This window comes from Myotis lucifugus, unplaced genomic scaffold (assembly GCF_000147115.1).
Source record: "Myotis lucifugus unplaced genomic scaffold, Myoluc2.0 scaffold_58, whole genome shotgun sequence".
Taxonomy (NCBI): Eukaryota; Metazoa; Chordata; class Mammalia; order Chiroptera; family Vespertilionidae; genus Myotis; species Myotis lucifugus.
The window spans coordinates 3001701-3022782 of record NW_005871106.1 but is presented as its reverse complement, the minus strand read 5'-3'; the positions used below and the strand labels follow the sequence as shown (position 1 = coordinate 3022782).

At 36.4% G+C, this 21082-nt stretch overlaps 1 protein-coding gene across 1 annotated transcript in view; it reads right to left on the bottom strand.

The window, feature by feature from the left end:
• Window positions 1–1319: 1319 nt before the first annotated feature.
• Window positions 1320–21082, bottom strand: part of ARHGAP28 (Rho GTPase activating protein 28) — a 133292-nt gene continuing 113529 nt past the window's right edge. Inside the window, exons 11-17 of the mRNA XM_006089268.3 lie at window positions 20182–20264; window positions 17376–17573; window positions 16934–17047; window positions 12221–12277; window positions 9747–9871; window positions 6189–6253; window positions 1320–3291 (exon numbers count right to left, since the gene is read on the bottom strand). Coding sequence (XP_006089330.2) covers window positions 3197–3291; window positions 6189–6253; window positions 9747–9871; window positions 12221–12277; window positions 16934–17047; window positions 17376–17573; window positions 20182–20264 — 737 coding nt within the window. The 3' untranslated portion in view covers window positions 1320–3196. The remainder of the gene's footprint in view (window positions 3292–6188; window positions 6254–9746; window positions 9872–12220; window positions 12278–16933; window positions 17048–17375; window positions 17574–20181; window positions 20265–21082) is intronic.

Sequence of the window (21082 nt, the reverse complement as noted above, 5' to 3'; positions counted from 1 at the left end):
TGAAATATGCTTGATAAAAGAAGGGTCATGTTAATCTAATCCTACTTTTCAGTCACTTGCTATAGAGGAAAAGCAGTTGAAAAATGCCTGCAAGAAGAGATGACTATTAATCCCTACACTTGAAAACCTGCATCTCAGTATGGTTAAACACACAAGACAATGACCAAGGGACAGGAACTCTCTCAAAGCATACCACAGATAACAGTTACAGAGAATTTTTGGCTTCAAGCTTTTGCTAAAAATATTTTACATTATTAAATGTATATTATTAAGTGTACACTGAAAGCTAACTGAAGTGACAAATAAGACTCAGGGACAGTTTGTAACAAAAGTTGTTAAAGTCCATTAATTTTTTCCCAAGAAAAGCAAGTGAGGTAGTTTATACTGTGTATACACTATAAAGAAATTAACATTCCAGTTTGTTTGAAGGTCATTCACTCCAAAAATTATATCCCCAAGTGAGCTGCTTAGCAAAGGGATTCTCTTTTGCAGAATAAAAAAGCGAGCCAGTTCTAGGTTGTTTTTTTTAAATGAGTAAGTGTTCCTAAAATGTTAATTTTCTCTTGTTCTTTCCTGGATATTATTTTCCTAACTGTACACCAAGGGCAGTAGGGGTGAGGTGGAGTGGGAAGGTATTAAAAACAGAATTTAAAAGCCCAGTCTGACTGCTCTTGTTTGCAAATATACTATTCATTTTTACAGATTGCCATAACTATTTTAAAACAACTCTTGATAAGGCAAAGATAGTTTTTTAATACATAGGTGGCATGCATTTTTAAATTTCAATTGTAAGGGTTTGTTTATTCTTTAAAGATAAAATTAGTAAAAAAAAAAACCAACCCTTTTTATTTACATAAAATTAGTCTGTGTGTCTACTGAAAATTCTTCTCTAATCAGTTAACCCTATGACTAAGAATAAAAGTTATCATTGGATAATGCTATTGGTATTGACATGGCCTTCTGTATAATACAGTTATTTGAAAGGTGTCACACATCCTTGAATACATTAAAGTGATTAAAGTCATTGACTCAGTTAAGTCTCTGACCTATGAAAACACACAAAGTGGCTAAGAAATTCAGAAACTTATTGTTTTTACCTGTCATCTGCTAGCAATTTATTTAAAACTGATGACAAGTGAGGTAAATCTTGAAATCCTTAGAACTTATGTATAGGTACTAATGTATTTTCAATAAAAAGAAATGAAAACTCCTAAATAAAAAAATTGAATGAATAGATTCATGAATTTTCTATATAAACAATTTATTCTAAATGATAAGAAATACAGTGAGATAAATCAATCATTATTTTCATATATACATAGAAGTGTAAGGTAGTTAATTTGAAGAGTTTCTTCCATGTGTGTAGGCATATATTACTGCCATCTTATGTCTTGGAACTTAGTAACAACATAAAGTGAAATGTTTATTCCTGTTGTTTAAATTGCAAAAATGATAAAAGCATTTTTTCAGACTTTTGAAATTCATTATGTAAACTCATATGTCATCAATTACCCACATACTGAAAGCTAATGAAATGTAAGTCTAAACTTACAGAACATGTTTCTTTCCTAATGCGTTTTCAGGAAAAGGAAATGAGATTCTCAAACAAATAAAATGAATAGATATTTGAGTTTTCTACAAAAATATAGCAAAATCTTAATGACCAGAAACGGAATTATCAACATGTTGAATATAAGTAATGTTTTTATAGACATCAAGGCATAATGCAGCATATAAAAATTTCTTGTATATGTGGTCTTTAATTATCGCATGTTTTGAGACTTGGTAAGCAGATATGTTTTCTGCGATTGTGAGCAATTTTGTCTCTTGTTTGAACTGCAAGAGAGTCGCTTGAGTGTCAAAGCTCATTAAAACTGATATAAAGTCAACAAAATACCAATCTGTGGATTCTAATCCAAAGCATGTGGGATAAATGAGACGGCGGCCCCATTTCTAGCTCACCCCAGAAGGACTATATCTGCGTTCTCAAGATGAAAGGCAGAGCTGTCTGGCCCTTCTGCATATTTTAGATTTGCTTTCAATTACAATCATGGTGACTGTGTGTTCTTATCAATTTCAGGTCTGAAAATGGCTCCACAGGATCTTGATAGCGAGACAGTTTTCCGCTTACAAAATATGCATCTGATTTTAAAACCTGATGCTAATCCCCAGTGCTTGGCCATGACTATGATTGATGAACAGAAACAAAACCTGCTTTTACAGCACGCAGAATCTGAATGTAACGGTATTTTTAAGCACTCGTGGATAGAGGCAGTTCTGTATTTTTAAACTGGGGTTGCAGAAGTGACTATCTACAGTTGTAAAATATAAAAAGTGATATGTTTGGTCAGAAAAGGAAATCAATGCCCGGCACATGGAAAGCTATTCATTGAGCACCATAATCATGATGAGAAAAATAGAGGCTCTGTGACTTTGGACTACACAGAAGGTTATGAAAACATAAGAATACCCTTTGTCAAACTAAGCTTGCCTAGGCAGCCCTGTGCTCATAAGGGAATAAGCTTTATAACTGTAAATTTTCACCAGTCCAAGAAAAAGACATGTTCATTTGCACCAGAATGCTGATTACCATGATACAGTACAACGTACATAATAGTACAGTGTCTTTAAACAGAAGTTTCTCCTTCAATTCAGGAGAAAGTCAGAGCATAAATAGTGTACGTGTAACTTTAGAAACTGATTCCACTAGAAAGTAGAGCTGAATTATTTTATAGAGTGGAAGTTACTGATATTTCTGGCATTCTTGCTTACACAGGACAATATATGTATATATAGCATAAGTACAAAAAAGTCTTTTTTCCACCTCTTGTGTTTGGTAGCATTTGCTACATAGAGAAGTGTTTCTTATCCCTAGTTAAGGATCAAGTTCATTTCTGCTGTAGCCAACGTACGAGAAATGATCAGAATTCCTGTTCTCGATTGGTCTCTCTTCAGAAGGATCATGACCTCTTTCTTTCACTCTTATCAAGGAACTGTCATGAGAAAGCTTTAGTTCAAATGATTAACCATATCCTCTTCCATAGTTCATGCTGACGATGCTGGGAGACACCGCTTGAGCTGAGAAACACCACGAGGTTTATAGGAACAAACATGTCAAAAGCAGCCTTTTCGCCCCCTACTTAATGTAGAATTTTCTTGGCATATTAAACATAATAGCTGCCATCTTGAGGGTATTTCAAAAACTTGATTGGGGTTTAATGACCCATTCTGCTTGAGGATTTACATGATATACATCCAATATGTAAGCATCTGGATCCAAGCAATGCTGTCCTAAGGAAAGAGAAAATCAGAGCATGTTTTTAAGAGTGAACACTTCTGAGTGTGTGTGTGTGTGTGCACGTATGTGTGAGTTTGTAAGGTTTCGATAAGGCCACTGTAATTCTCTTAGCCAAAAGTAAGTACAGTAAGCACTTTCCTTATTGTTTTTAGAGTTGAGTACTTTAGTTATTAAATATTTCCATGCCTTTACTGATGATTGAACAAGCAATAAACAATTAAAATATATAATGAGACAAAAAATTTAGATGGCGAATGTTACAGTGTACTTACACAAATCTAGAAGGTACAGCCCGCTACTGTAATTATGTGTGCTATATTTTTATATGACTGGCAGCAGAGTAGGCTTCTTTACACTGGCATCACCACAAATGTGTTCTGCTATATATGACAGCTACAATGTCACTAGGCAATAGGAATTTTTCTGCTCCAATATAATCTAATGGGACCACTGTCATATATACAGTCATTTGTTGACCAAAACCATGACTGTAGATACATTTTAAAGATTCTTATCAAAGCTTGTCTGTCTTCCTTCCTTCCCTCCTTTCTTTGTTTCTTCCTGGCTATTAAGTACTTAAAATAAATCCCATGTGAAATTGTGGAAAATACATATCAACCACAGGCAAATTGTTTCCTAGACTCACCACATTTATTAGAAAAAATATGGCAAGGACTTGTTTCAGGTATAAAATGATCATTTATAATGTAATACATGTCCTCTAATGGTTTTACAGATAGTAACTTGACCAAGACTAGAGAAGATTAAAAGCAAGTTCATTTTAATTTCTTTACGATGGATACAATGCCCATAGGCGGAAGATCTGGAAATAACAAAAAGATAATTCTATGTGATAAAATACATGTGAAAAATTTTATATATAGTGTATTTGAAATTCATATTAAAGTCTCAAGCAAAACTACCAAGATCTGACTGCTCGCTTGAGTCATTCATTTATCAACTACTTATTGAGAGTTATCATGTTCCAGGAACGATTCTAGGGGCTGGGGCTACAGCAATGCATCAGACAGTCAAAAGTACTTGCCCTATGGGTACTCACATTCTAAAAGTGGTAAAGGCAACTAGGAAATAAGCTAGTATAATGTAAAGCAAGTCTGATAATGATGAGAACATCAGAGAACAATGAAGCATGGAAGGAACATAGAGAAGATATAATCCAGGAAGGTTTATTGAGAAGGTGATATTCATCAAAGGCCTGCATGAGGGAGCGAGGAATGAACAATCTAAAAGAGAGAGAGTTCTAGGCAAAAGTCAGCAAATGCAAAGACACAAAGCAGAGTGTGCCCAGTGATTGAATACACAAGGTTAGTGTCTGAGGGAAAGTCAGGATGTAAATGTGAGAGGCATCAACATACAGGTATGTTCAAAGCAAGGAGATAAACTGAGCTCCCCAAGGAAGTTAAATGTAGATAAAGAAGAGGTGGAAGGACTGAACCCTACAGCTCTCCAATCTTAAGAGGGTGAGAGGATAAGTAATGGGCAAAAGACACCCATGAGTAGCCAGTGTAGTGGGAGGGAAGCCAGAAGCTTAGGTTGTCCTTGAGACCAGATGAAGAAAGTGTTTTTCAAAGAAGGGAAAGATCAACTCAGGTAGTTATAAAGACAGGCTGAATTGTTGGATTTCACAAGGTAAGAGTTCTCTGGTGACCTAGACAAGAGAGCAATTTTGATAAAGTGTTGAAAGCTAAAGCTTGACTGGAGTGGTTTCAAGAGCGAACAAGAGGAAGAAATGGAAGTTTAGACAACTGATTCTAGGAGTTTTTGCTGTAAAGCAGAACAAAATGGGTGTTGACTGGAAGGGGGTCAAGAGAGAATTTTGTAAAAATGAGAGACATGTCCTGGCTGGTGTGGTTCAGGGCATGCACTGAAAGGTTGGCGGTTCTGTTCCTGGTCAGGGCACATGCCTGGATTGTGGGCTTGATCCCCAGAAAGGAGGTATGCAGGAAGCAGCCCATCCATGATGCTTCTTTCTCATTCATGTTTCTCTCTCTCTCCCTCTCTCCTTTCCTCTGTCTCTCAAATCAATAAAAAACAAATTTAAAAATGAGAGACATTACCAAATTTTTATGCAGATAGAAATGATGCAGTTGGAGGGAAAGCTGATGATACAAGAGAGAATGGGGGAATACCTGGATCAAGGTCCTAACTGGGCAGGGGGGGCATAAAGTGAGACTTGAGTGGAAGAGCTGGTCTTAAATAGGAGCACAGATATTTCCTCTGGACTGTGAGGAAGGCAAGCAGAAGGCAGACACAGAAGAGAGAGAGGGAATTTTCTTTGGATTCCTTTTTCTTTTTTAAAATATTTTTTACAGAGAGGAAGGGAGAGGAATAGAGAGTTAGAAACATCGATGAGAGAGAAACATCGATCAGCCGCCTCCTGCACATCCTCCACCGGGGATGTGCCAGAAACCAAGTACATGCCCTTGACCAGAATCGAACCCAGGACCCCTCAGGCCGCAGGCTGACGCTCTATCCACTGAGCCAAACTGGTTAGGCTTTGGATTCCTTTTTCACCATCAGGGAAATAGGAAGAATGAAGTTGGGCTACTAGTGGAAATAGGGAAGTTAACTAAACGTTCCATGATGTTCTTTCCTTTGTTTTGCAAGAATCTCCAGAAAGAGATTTTCCAACTTTGAGGCACATTTAAAAGATCCAAAAGTCTACTCTATATAAACTAAAATATTCACATTTAAATTCTGAAAATATTTTAGGAAAGTCATACTGTTTTTACATGAGATTAAAAAATCAAAAATTCACTGATTTTGAGTTTATATCTAAGAAACTTATAAAATATACTTTTATAATAATATCATATTTCTTTTACAGTAACCAGAGAATTTAGGAGTAAAAATGTTAAAGAATCCTTACCTATATTTCCTCCAATTTCATATAACCTTTGGTTCTGAATTTTAATGCATTCTGAAGAACCATGACTGAAAAAAAGAGAAAGCAACATAAGTTTAACCCTTTCATAATCAGAGGTTAATCTGTAGATTAAATAACCATGGCAACAAACAATCCATTCTGCCTTGAGTGAAATACACCCACAAATCATTATGACTGAAGTTATGATAAAAGCTTTTTGTTTGACACAGACTTCCACGGCAACTGGGGCCCATTTATCCACAACTGTCAGCTCCACTTAGAGAGGTAACTGCTACTGACATATCACACTGGCCAAGGAGCAGCTGGGTGCTTCATTATGCCTGGTCATTGGTCGCATCACTCTTAGTTCCAAAAAGTCAGGTTTCATTTCCATATTTTCCCAAAACTGAATGGGATTCTCTCCTCAGCCCATGTCACATTTCTAAGCTTGACTAATTAATGCTTTGCTACTGTCTAACATTGATTTCATTCCATGACTTGGCCCTATAGTAAAAGTCAGTCAGAGAAATGATTGCCCCATGAAATTTTTCTACCCCAGACTAGAATGCTGGGGTAGAAGAGTCTGAAAAGACCATTTCTGATCTCTATCCCACTTCAGGAATGACTTTCAGCTTGATTTCTTCAAAAAGATTTTTCTCACTATAGTGAGGAAGAATATGTACGCTCTCCTTTGTTTTTTTTTAAATTAAACTTTTTGAAATAATTGTAAATTTGAATGTAGTTGTAAGAAATAATACAGACAGATCCTGTGTGCCCTTTACCCAATTTCCTCTAATAGAAAAGTCTTTAAAGACTAGTGCAATATTACAACCATGATGCTAAATGATTCAGTCAAGATATGGAACATGCCCTGGACCGTGTTTCTCAGCGGTTAGAGCATCAGCTCACACACCTAAAGGTCACAGGTTCAATTCCTGGTCAAGGGCACGTATATGGGTTGCAGGTTCAATCCCTAGTCGGGGTAGGAGGCAACTAATCCATGTGTCTCTCTAACATTGATGTTTCTCTATTTCTCTCTCCCCACCTCCCTCCTTTTTACTCTGTCTAAAAATCAATGGAAAAAATATCCTCGGGTGAGGATTAACAACAACAAAAAAGAGACAGTACATTTCTATCACCAGGAGATCCCTCCTTTCCCCTTTATAGTCACCCCCACCCTCTCTCCCTGTCCCCATCCTCTATCCCTCTATCTACATTTCTATAAATTTGTCATTTGAAAATGTTATGGAAATGGAAATGGAAACATACAGTATGGAATTCTTTTGTATTGGTTTTTTTCCCACGGTATAAATTCCCTGGATACTCATTCAATTTGCTAAATTTTATTGCTGAATAGCATACCATGGTATGGACGTACTGTAGTTTGTTTAGTCATTTGCCTGTCAGAGAACACCTGGGTTTTTTCCAGTTTTTATTATTACAGATAAAGCTGCTGTAAGCATTTGTGCACAGCATTTTGTGGGAACATGGGTCTTAATTTCGTTGAGATAAATGCCCAGGAGTGTAAATGCTGGGTTCACATGATAACTGCATATTTAGTTGTATAAGAAACTATCAAACTGGTTTACAGAATGACTGTACCATTTCACATTCCCATCAGCAATGCACGAGTGATCAAGTTTCTCTATGTTTTTGTCATTATTTGGTCTTATCATTATTTTTTTTATTTTAGCCATTCTTATAGGTGTCTAATGATTAAAGATGCTGAATATTTCTTCATGTGCATATTTGTCATCTGCATATCCTTTCTGGTGATAAAAAGGAAGAACAACAAAAATCAACTTGTATTGATTTTTGTTATTTGTTTTTACTGTTGAGTTTTGAGTGTTCTTTACATATTCTAGATACTAGACCTTTTTAAAAATATATATATTTTATTGATATTTTACAGAGAGAAAGGGAGAGGGATAGAGAGTTAGAAATATCGATGAGAGAGAAACATCGATCAGCTGCCTCCTGCACAGCCCCCACCAGGGATGTACCCACAACCAAGGTACATGCCCTTGACCGGAATCGAACCTGGGATCCTTCAGTCCGCAGGCCGATGCTCTATCCACTGAGCCAACCCGGCTAGGGCTAGACCTTTTTTGAATATGTGGTTTGTAAATATTTTCTTTCAAGTCTTTAGCTTGCCTTTTCATCATTTTTATTGGTTCTTTCAGTGTATATTTCAATTTTGATAAAGCCTAATTTATAAATTTTTATCTCTGATGGATCATGCTTTCAATGTTAAGTCTAAGAATTCTTCACTAGCCTTATATCACAGAAGTTTTGTTGTAAGCAATTTTCCAAAAGTTTTTATGTTTTACACTTAATTCTATTATCCATTTTGGGTTAATTTTTGTATAAAATGTGAGGTTTAAATCAAGGGTCATTTCTGGGTGTTGTTTTTTTTTTTGGCTCATGAGTGTCCAAAATTTCTTTCTACAAAAGGTATACATGAGCATATAGAAACAACTTTGTAAGTAGAAATCTATTGGATGCCCAAATCCCTCAAATGGAATTTCAAGTCCCTCTATTACTGCCCAAGGGTAACTATTTACAGTGTTGTAGGTATCAGGGCCAGCAGCAGAAAAGGAGTAAATGTTTGGGGCTCCTGTTGGCCTCTGTCTACCCTTCTTCTTTTTTATGAAAGCTTTATATGTATGAACTTATATAGTAGCAATCATACAAAAAGTGTACACATCACATAACCAGCTTCCATATCTAAAAAAGGAACTTTTCAACATTATTTACAATAGCCAAAATATGGAAACAACCTAAGTGTCCATTGATGGATAAATGGATAAAGAAAATGTGATATATATGATGGAATATTATTCAATCATCAAAATGATACCTTGCTATTTGCAATAAAAACATGGATGGAGCTTCAGGGCATGATGCTAAGTGAAATATGTCCTACAGAGAAAGACAAATAGCACATAATCTCATTTATATGTGGAATCTAAAAATACAAAACCATCACTACAACCGAAAAACAGTCTCACAGATACAGAGAAAAGATTGGTAATTGCCAAGGTAAGGGGGTGGAGTGGGGGGAATGAGTGAAGGGGGTACAAACTTCCAATTATAAAATAAATAAGTCATGGTGATATAATGTACAACATGATGGTATATTTGAAAGTTGCTAAGAGAGTAGATCTTAAAAGTTTTCATCACAAGAAAAAAATCTAACTGTACAGTGACAAATATTAACTAGACTTACTGTGGTGATAATTTTGCAATATATACAACTCTCAAATTATTATGCTGTATGCCAGAAATGAATGTTATATGTTAATTATACCTCAATTAAAAAAAAGAAAATAAAGAATCCCACTTGTAGAAGTTCCTTTAAATAAACCAAAACTTCTGTTACTGACAATTCTCTGGCCTACTAACTTCTTACTCTACTTTTGACTTTTCACTTATTGGTAAAGTTTCCAAAGTAACTGGTTCTAATTTTTCAAAAAGGCCAAATTTGTAAATTCCTGGAAAATTACTCTCTGATAAAAGTTCATCATCTTTGTACAGAGACCTTTATTCACGTTTACTCACCTGTTCTCATATTGAAATTTTGCCAGTATGTCTTTGGCTTTGGTTTGACTACTGAGCTGAATGGCCATGGAAACCTTCGAGAGACGTGGAGCATGGACTCTTATGACTCCTTCTGGCACATCAGACTGACAATGAGGAAAAATTCAGTACATTCTGTCAAACTAGGATGAACACCAATCAGTTCAATGTTTGCACTTAAGAGATATACAAACCAGTGGCACTCTGAACTAGGAAAACATGTAAACATGACTAATATTTAACCAGAATGAAACACTGCTTTCTTTTTAACGGGAGATTCAACAAAACTTAACCTGGAATTTTACTGTCACCACAAACTTAGGTCGTATATAATGCCTTAAAATCATGAGAGGAGTAGACCTGGGTTATAACAAAACAACTAAAGTTTCTATTACTGCATTTCCTTGAACAATCCTATATAATAAAAGGGTAATATGCAAATCGACCGAACAGTGGAAAAACCACTCGCTATGACGCACACTGACCACCTGGGGGCAGACACTCTATGCAGGAGCTGCCCCCTGGTGGTCAGTGAGCTCCGACAGGGGGAGTGCTGCTCAACCAGAAGCCAGGCCCACTGCTCAAGGCTGGCGAGGGCTGCGGTGGTGGCCTCTGCAGCAGCAAATAGGATGTCACACTGATGCTCCCTGTGGGGAGTGGGACTAAGCCATCAGTCGGACATCCCCCCAAGGGCTCCCAAACTGTGAGAGGGCGCAGGCTGGGCTGCAGGACCCCCCTCTCCCTCCTGAGTGCACAAATCTCTTGCACCGGGCCTCTAGTATTCTGAATAAGCCTACTGTAAGCAGAGTTCTATATTTCAATATATTTTAATATCAACCTGAAAAAGTCAAGGATCAATTGGAAAATATGACTTTTTAAGTATCCCTTTTCTTTAGTCAGCCCAAAGTGAACTCCAGATGGACACTTGAGACTAGTTCCCTCCACGTGTGCTAATAACATTGTGAAGGGCAGACATGGACCGCTATTGGGAAAGAGAATGTCTCTGCTTTTATGTAACATAATTGGCTTGGGGACTCTGGAACTTCCATCTAAATGAAATATTAAAAAAAATGTTGCCCTGACTGGTTTGGCTCAGTGGGTAGAGCGTCGGCCTGCGGACTGAAGGATCCCAGGTTCAATTCCAGTCAAGGGCATGTACCTTGGTTGCGGGCACATCTCCGGTGGGGGGTGTGCAGGAGACAGCTGATCAATGTTTCTCTCTCAATGATGTTTCTAACTCTCTATCCCTCTCCCTTCCTCTCTGAAAAAAAATCAATAAAATGTATTTTTAAAAAAATATTTTAAAAAAATGTTGCTTTCTAATTAATAGAAATTTCTGTTTTGTCAGGATTGATTGGAAAATTCCTTTGTTTCAAAATTTTGAGTGTTTTAATGATTAATTCTCTAACTATAGGTGAGTAGAAACAAGTTTCTATTTGTTTGAGGGTCTGGCTACTCTTCAGGTAATTATTATAAATCTGTATATTCTCAAAAGATGAAATTGTTGATGTAGGTTTATGTGAAGTGATTCAATATCTACCCTAGAAAGAATGTTATGTGTTGAATTGTGTTCCCCACAAAAGGTATGTTGAAGTCCTCACCCCCAATACCTGAGAATATGACTTTATTTATAGGGTCATTGCAGATATAATAGCTAAGATAAGCTCATACCAGAGTAGGGAAGGCCCTTAATCCAGTGTGACTGGTGTCCTTAAAAGAGGAGAAGAGACAGGGACACATACACAGGGTGAATGCATATAAAGACAGAGGCAGAGATTGGAATGCACTGACAAGCTAAGGAATGTAAATATTGCTGGCATTATGAAAATCTAGAAATGAAGTCAAGAATAGGTTCTGCTTTCATGGCCCTCAGAAGAAATCAACCAAACCAATTCCTTGATTTTGGACTTTTAGCCTCCAGAACTATGGGGAGTGAATTTCTATTGTTTTAAGTAATCCAGTCTGTGGTACTTTGTTATGGCGGTACTAGAAAATGAATACAAAATATTTTAAAATAGGGTTGATTCTTATAGGACTATTCTACCATTCCCAGCAGAACCAGGAGAGCATGGTAGGAAATATACATACAGGATGTAGACTTGGAATGAGGCAGAGTGCCCCTGCTTCATTGCAGCCAAGATTGTATTCTTAAGCTACCCTTGTTCATTTCTTTTCCTTCCCCTCCCATCTTTCCAGAAGCCTCTGTAAGATAAATTCCATACCCCTGACGGTATCGAACCTGTGATCATAAAAATCACATTTCCTTCTCATTTCTACTTGTGTAGAGATGCCTAAACACACATTTTGAATCATCATTTAGTTGTGTCACAATAAAAATGTCAAGTTTGAAGGATATACCATGACCAAAATTATACACAGATATTCTGGATGTAGCCAGGGAATACTATGTAGGAAGTTAATAATTAGGGAGGAAAGAAAATTATTTGTTTTCTTACCATTCTTCTTAAAGAGGGTGATTTTTGTAGTACCTTTGAAGTCTTGGGGCTTGTAACCTAAATAAAACACATTTAGTTTTTAGGATTAATGTTGGAAAGACAAACATATGCTGCTATTGGAAGTAAAAACTAGTACAATCTTTATGGAAAATATTTTGGAATATTTACCAAATTATAAAATAAATATGTACTTTAATCCAGCAATTCCAAATCTACAAATTTATCCTACAAATATACTTCATTTTTGAAAAGTGACATAAAACAAGTTTATTCACTGATATAAAACTCTTCAAAAGCCTGGATAGCATCTAACTGTTCATAATATGGGGTAGCTTAAATAAATTATGATGTGTCTGTGGAATATCGTGCAAAAGAAGCAGAGAAGAAGGCTTTGTGGACCGGTGTGGAATAATCACCAAGATGCAGGACAGTGTTTTACGTGTGTTATGTCATTCATGGAAAAAAGTGGGGAGGACATTTACTCATATCCGCTTGTATGCGCATAGTTTTCTCCGGAAGTACATACACCTGCAAGTTCCTGTGGACATACAACCTGCATTGGTAGCATCATTTGTCTCTGAGAGAGGAAGTCAAGGTATCCAATTTTTATTCTATTGTCTTTCTTACCTTTTGAATTGTTTAACCTTTCAATGAACTGTCTATTCCAATCAAACTTAAGAATTAAAAACATGGTATAGTACAAGAGAACTGAAGAAAGACTACTTCTTCATCTTTAAGTGTTGCTTCCATGATACTTATAACTTTTAAATTCTGCCTTGGTTCTAATTTACAATTAAAATAATTTATGTTCATATAGCATTGTACAATTTACAAAGTGCTTAGACACATTTTAGGAGTTGATGCTAATGATAACTCTGTGAGATAGAAAACATTACTTCCTCCACCCCCACTCCAATTTATAATTGAGATTCAAATAAAAACTGAGATTCAAATAAAAACTAATTCGCCAAGGCTCCTACAGCAAAGCCTCACTTGACCTCAGTTTCAGCTCTGAACATATCATACTTTGCCATTAAAATTGTTCACAGTGAAAATGGCAGAGTAAGGAGTCCAAAAGACTGTCTCTCCATAAAAGCAATGAATAAAGTGGCAAAAATTGTTGGTATCAACTTTTTCAGAACTCTGGATACCACTCCGGAGGTTGCAACCAGAGCGTGCCTAAGTAAGAAAAACAGCTGAATCTTGGTAAGAACAGTAAGCTTTATGGCTTTTTAACTTACACTTTTCCCATCTCTGTTCCCTAGCTCATTAATAGCCTTGAAAATAACAGCCTGCATTCCTGGTACAGGTCATAGAGGGAGCAAACGACACTCACTCACAAAGAATAATTATTTGTTCTGATCTGTCTCATGGTTCCCTGGAACACTGGCTCAAAAGGACTGCCTTTAGCTTGCCTAACTTGGAACCTGATCAAGGATAAAATAGTATAATGTTGAAAACATCTATAGGCAAATGTTTTATCACTGCTGTCTGATGCAGTGAGTAAGAGTTATGGGGGAAAGAGACTAAAAAGCTTTAGAGGTAAGCCTAGAGATCCACATACTTTGAGAAATTAGGGCTCTGAAAAGCTCCAACATATTCCAGAGAATCCAGAAGGCCATGTACATGTCCAAGGCTGTGCACATGGTTCAGGAAAGACCTGAAAAGAACTTGAACTCTCACCTCTAGCTGACATTCAGGCTCTGTCCTGCCTTCTTACTTAATATTTTACAGAAAGTTCTAGTCAGGGCAATTTAGCAAGAAAAAGGAATAAAAGGCACCCAGATTGGAAAGGAAGAAGGAAAATTCTCATCATAGAAAGCATAACATTATCTTATAGAATCTACACAAACAAAAATAAACTTTTAGAACTAATAAAAGAATTCAGCAAAATTGCAGGATACAACATCAATATATAAAATTCAGTTGTATTTTCATATACTAACACTTAAACACCCAAAAATTAATAAAGAAAATATCATTTTCAATCGTATCAAAAAAACTGTGTGATCAAGAAAGTGCAAGACTAATACACTGAAAACTATGAAACACTGAAAAAATTATAGAGAACTTTAAAAAATGGAAAGACAACTCATTCTCATATACTGGAAAGCTTAATATTATTAGAGTGGCAATACTTCCAAATTAATCTACATATCCAATTCAATCCCTATCAAAATCCCAAGTACGTTTTTTGCAGAAATGAAAAAGTTGCTTCTAAAATTCATACGGGAATCCATGGAATCCAAAATAACAAAAGTTATTTGAAAAATTAAAAGTTGGAGTGCTTACATTTTTCAATTTCAAAACTTAAAACAAAGGTACAGCCCGGCTGATGTGGCTCAGTGGTTGAGCATCGACTTATGAACCAGGAGGTCAAGGTTTGATTCCTGGTCAGGACACATGCCCAGGTTGCAGGCTCAATCCCTAGTGGGGGCGTGCAGGAGGCAGTCAATCAATGATGCTCTCATCATTGATGTTTCTATCTTTCCCTCTCCCATCCTCTCTGAAATCATTAAAAAATATTAAAAAAACACACAAAGGTACAGTAATCAAAACAAGGTGATACTGACATATGAATAGCCATATAGATCAATGGAACATAATTAAGATTGTAGAAATAAAGTTATACATCTATTATAAATTAATTTTTGACAAAAGTGCCAAGACCATTTATATATTTGGGGAAAGAATAGTCTTTTCAACAAATGGTGCTGGGATAACTGGGCAGCCACATGTAAAAGAATGAATGTGTACCCCTACCTCATATTATCTCGTAAAAACTCAAAATGAAACAAACATATATATATATATGTTTTTTATATATAAATATAAACTAAAACTATAAAATTCTTAGACAAAAACATAGGGTTAAATCTTTATGATCTTGGATTTGACAAAGGATTCTTAGAGATGACAACAAAAACATGATCAACAAAAATAGATACAATTACACTTCATCATAAAAACCTTTGTGTGTCAAAGGACACAAATATTTTCAAACTACACATCTGATAAGGGACTTGTATATAGAATATACGAAGTTTTACAACATAATAAAAATTCAAATAACCCAAACAAAAATGAGAAAATATCTGGGTAGATATTTCTCCAAGGAAGATATACAAATGGCCAATAAGCACACGAAAAGATGCTTATATGAGCTGAAGTAGTAATATATGCTACAATATGATGAATCTTGAAAACATTTTGCTAAGTGAAAGATGTCAGACACAAAAGACCATATATTGTATGATTCCATTTATATGAAATGTCCAAAATAGGTAAACTCAGAACAAAAAGTAGATTAATGTTTTTCAGGGGCTGTGGAGAGGGAGTAATGAGGAACGAGTGCTTAATTGGCAAGGGGTTTCTTTTAGGGATGATGAAAATATTATAGAATCCGATGATGGTGATAGTTGCATGACACTGTGAATGCATCAAAACCAATGAATTGTACATTTCAAAATAATTAAAATGGTGAATTTTCTATTATGTGAATTTTTCTCAAAACAATTTTTAAAAATATATAAATGTCTTGGTTCTACTTGATCTAAAGTCACTTTGCCTATTACCAATAAGGGAATACAGCCATTCATCATGATTGTGATAAATCAACCAGCAGCCCTCACCACCTTGGCATTTACCATTCCTTTCCCTGGATGAGCTTTCCCTTCTTTTCTCCCTTCAAAATGCTATCCATCCTTCAACATGCTGCTCGAGTTACACTTTTTCCACGAAGCTGTTCACGATTTCCCATGTTGGAGCACATTTCTTTCTCCTCTGCATGGTCCTTACACATTGTGTGCACAGTTCATCTGGCACCTAATGCATATCCCTAGCTCTCTACACACCTGTCTCCTACTTTAGGTGTAAATTCCTTTAAGGGGCAAAGTGAGTTTCATGTATCTCTCTATCCTCCTCAAGGTAAAACACTATGCCTGACACTCATAATCATCCTCAAGTTAAATTAAAGCAATAAAGATAATTCTTCTAGCCCTCACCGGTTTGGCTCAGTGATTAGAGCACTGGCCTGCAGTCCAGAGAGTTGGGGTTGCATTCCTGGTCAAGGGCATGTACCTCGGGTGTGGGTTCGATCCCTAGCCCTGCTGGGTTGGTCAGGATACATGCGGGAGGCAACCAATCGATGTGTCTCTCTCACATTGATGTTTTTCTTTCTCTCTCCCCCCCTCCCTTCCACTCTGTCTGAAAACAATGGAAAAATATCTTAGTGTGAGGATATTTTGCACCTCTTTCCATTATTCGCCTCTATACAAACTGTGCTAATGCAAATATTCTTCAGAATGCAATGAATTTACACAAAACAACCTGAGGCTAAGATATTCTTTCAGAATTCGATCACTAAAGAAGTTTCCTTCTCTATGTATCAGATATTTTAAATTCTTAAATCTAATTCATAGGGACTAAAACATCAACTTTCAGTTTTTGTGAGAACCATTTTAGCCTAAAGTACTTGACAGAATAAAACAGTAAGCATGAGAAAGATATTTCAAAAAAGTCAACCAAAATGCATAGCAAAACGAAAAGATCACAGTATTCTGCCATGGACACAATTTCCACAAAGTTTATAGTCGCAAGACTGGCATTTGGTGAGAATATAAAATTTCTGGTTCTAAATGACAAGCTACTTTGTGCCTCACTCTAAGAAATAAAAACCTGGGTTGTAACATTTGCACCCATGTTTATTATTACCTCTCGTTCTATGGTCTTCCTCCTTAGCAATTTTCTGACACTTGGGAGCTGCTTCTTTAACAACATGGTGGCTTCATTCATTCTTCGGACTTGATTGATTAAGAAAGATGGGACCTGGAGAAGAAAAATAGCTTGACCTGAACTTGAATTAAACCTTCCCAGTAGATTCTGTCTTCAGATACGGTAATTCATAGCCACTCAGTATAATGTGGCATTTGTCCTTGTAAAAATTAGAAAAAACTATTAGAATTCATATTTTAAAAGAGAGGCCAAGTTCAGGAGCAGCCCTCAAAGAATGCATAATGATGCTACAAGTAACCTGGGATTATATTCTCATATTTCTTCTCTGTGACTAAGGGCATTGCTTCCTCATGGAGCCATTGTTTCCTGGGTGCTGGTAGACTTCAAACGAGTACATTAAGGTTATCACACTTTTACTCACCTTCCACAGAATTTTCTGGTAGTTAAGCATTAGGCGGATGATGTGGGCTGCAGTGTTTGCTAAGCGTAATTCTTCATAGTCAGAATGCTTGCTTCTGCTGAAGAAAAGGTTTGGTGCCATTATGGTAGAAATGTTCCATATGCTCATTCGGTTCTTTGATTCATTGGCAATCACTTTATTGAAGAATGTCATGAGGGCCTAAGAAGATACAGCATTGTGTCACACTAATGTAAATTATCAAAAGGCACCAATGAACATCTTCATCTATTTCTGTACCCATTTACTGTGCCTCGGGAAAATTGTCAGATTATTCTCAGAAGTACAGAATGGCTAAATGTCATGCTCCCCTTTACTTGCTTAAAAGTGCTGATGAGAAATGTGAATAGTTTTTATGGAGTTTATTATAGTGGAATCTCTATAAATAATAGTTTGCATTTTCTTTTCTTTTATCCTAAACAAGTTTGACAAATACTAAAATTAAATAGTAAACTAGGACTAGAAAATACTGTATCTCAAAAAAGATAAATAACATGTAATGTAATTTCATTTTGAAGAAAAGTAATTAAAAAAAACAACCCTTAATTTAAAGCATCACTGTTAAAAACTACTGTTTTCTTGGGAAAGGAAAATTCATTTTTTCAAAAAAGTGAGTATCTCATTCCTCAGGCCAAATGTAAACACAATTGAAAAAAATTTTAAATTTTACTTAGTGGATATCATTTTTCCATTGTTTTTCAATTTTGGAATCGTCAGTAGACCAAAGGGAAATGCTCACATGCAGCTGTTTTAAAATGTTTTTTTAAAAGCTTTGAGAAAGCTTAATAACAGTTTGGCTAAGCCAACAAAGTATAAATGTTTATCAGACCTTCTGAAATTCACCAAGAGGACTGAAATCCTGAAGGGAAATGCTCTTTAGTTTTTCAAGTTTGAATTCTGCTGTAGTATTTGTAATGAGAAAATGGATAGCACATAAGAATAATAATAGTTAACATTTATCTGAGGGTTTATTATGAGCCAGGCATTATTCTTAGTACTTTATATATATCCACTGATTTTATCATATTTCAAAATCTTGTGTGGTAGGTACCAATATTAATATAGTTTTATAGATGAGAAACTAAGGTGGAGAAGAATTGATAGTCTTGTCAAGCATCAGTTCATTAAGTAGCAAAGCCAGGATTTGAACTGAAGACATCTGATTCTTGAGTCAGAGCTCTTGATTTCTATGTATACCACACCAATGTCAATCTAGTTCCAGTCACAATTTAGAATGGGAGAGAGCAAAGGATGGGGGGAAGAGGGCAGGGGGGAGGGAGGCAAGGGAGGGAGGGAGAGAGAGAGAGAGAGAGAGAGAGAGAGAGAGAGAGAGAGAGGGAGGGAGAGAGAGAGAGAGAGAGAGAGAGAGAGAGGAGAGAGAGATTCTTCAAAAGTTCCATAATGTTTTTTGAAGATATTCTGTTAGAAATGTAATGAATTTCCTGATAATTACTACATCCTCAATTATATGAAAGGATAGATAATATTTTGACTGAGATATCTGAAACCTGATGCATTTTTTTTGGATAAAAGATCATTGCTTAGACAAAGTAAAAAACTAATAAATTCCAGCTTTTGAAAAATTACCAAATTGTATTAGAGAAAGGTTCTTATGTCATAGCCAACCCCCATCTTTGGATTGAGGATATAATTAACATATAATTAACATAGGTGTTTTCACTATGTGGGAGGAAGGGTCCTCGTCAAATTAAAATGTCTGATAAGAGGCAGCATTAAGAATCATATTTAGCCCTGACCAGTTTGGCTCAGTGGATAGAGCGTTGGCCTGCGGACTGAAGGGTCCCAGGTTTGATTCCAGTCAAGGGCATGTACCTTGGTTTCGGGCACATCCCCAGTAGGGGATGTGCAGAAGGCAGCTGATCGATGTTTCTAACTCTCTATTCCTCTCTGTAAAAAATCAATAAAATACATTTTTTTAAAAGAATCATATTTGTTTTTAGCATTATGTTTACTGGTCTCAAAATTATTGGCTCTTTCTAACTCATCTAACCTCATTTCAAAGATTCTCAACACCTATCATAATTATAACAAATGCCCTATCGTATACAGAATCACTATCAAAATAGCAAGAGAAACTTTGATTTTTTACCATCATACAGCAACAGAATGAATTTGAAATGAAGGGAGGGATTGTGGGATGAAGAACTATGGAACAGGATTCTATCAAATGTTCTATCATATATTAATGGAGAAATCACTTTTCTGAGTTTAATTTTCCTAATCCATAAAATGACAAGTTCCTAGCTTGTAACCTCTAAAATTCAGAGATTGTAGAATTCTTTAAATTGAATTTGCAAATGTTAAGGCACGAACATTTAAAAAAATTAAATCACTGATTTTAAAATTCCTCCCCAAGTACACTCCTCAGATCTTTTGCCACTAGACTGAGGTGGGCAGCTGAGGACCAGCAATCATAGAGTTTTATATTTTACAACTTACATAATATTCTTGTTTATTTCTGACATGATCCTACTTAAGTCTTCCATGTTTGCTTTTCCTAATCCTAACCCTCACCCAGGGCCTGGCACATGGTAGACATTCAATATCTAACAGATTGAATGGATGACACTGAAATGTTCAAGGAAGACTCCAGGATTTACATTCTTTCTTGTCTTCCTCCGGAGAAGCAGTGGGAGCATGGAAGGGAACAGGTTCACAGCATGCTCAGCTTGTTTTTCACTTTTCCATCTGAGCCATTTCCTCTGACCAACAAGAGCCAATGATAAAACATGAGGTCAATACAACATACCTGAGCGGTGTCCCTGTTGGCATCAGGCAGTGCCATGACCATGAGGTGTAAGGCTTGAAACTGGACTTTGATGTGAGGCCCTCCTAACAAGAAAACAGAAATAACCACTCATTTGGAACACGACTGATGTATCCTGACAGCATTCCTCGCTACGTCTGGTGGCAGAGGAGGGCTCCTGACAGCTCTCGGTGCTAAGGACTCAGTTTTTTGTGCCCAACAATTAAATTTGTTCGTGTGGACAGTCTATCAGCTCCCCTCTCACATCCCGTGATGCCACTGTAGAGGCAGGTGGCCAAGATCCTCAAAATAATCCTGGATTTGTATAACATTTCCCATTTCGAAGTGCTTTCACAGGCCTTGCTTTACTTTTATGCTATAAACAGAAAGCTTGAAGCTCAATTCAAGAGAAAATAAATCTTGTTTCCACATAAAGAAGCAGCAAAATATAATTATTAGGAACATGGGCCATATCCTGCAGGCACTGCTTAGTCACTGAGTGACCTTGGGCAGGCGATTTAACCCCTCGTTGCTTCTATTTTATCATTTGCAAAATGGAAGTAGTCTTTCCACCTCCCTCACTGGCTGTTATAAAATTTAAATGACTTAAAACTCAAAATGGAGTAAAGACTTATACGAAAGACCTGGAACCATAAAACTCCTAGAAGAAAGCATTGGTAGTGGGTCCTCGACATAGGTCTCGGTGATGAATTTCTGAATCTGACACCAAAAGCAAAAGCAGCAGAAAGAAAAATTAACAAGTAGGACTATATCAAACTCAACAGCATTTATACAGGAAAGGATACCATCCACAAAATGAAAAGGCAACCTGCTGAATGTCAGAAACATTTGCAAATCATTACGTCTGTGAATCATTATATATTAAGGGGCAAATATCCAAAAC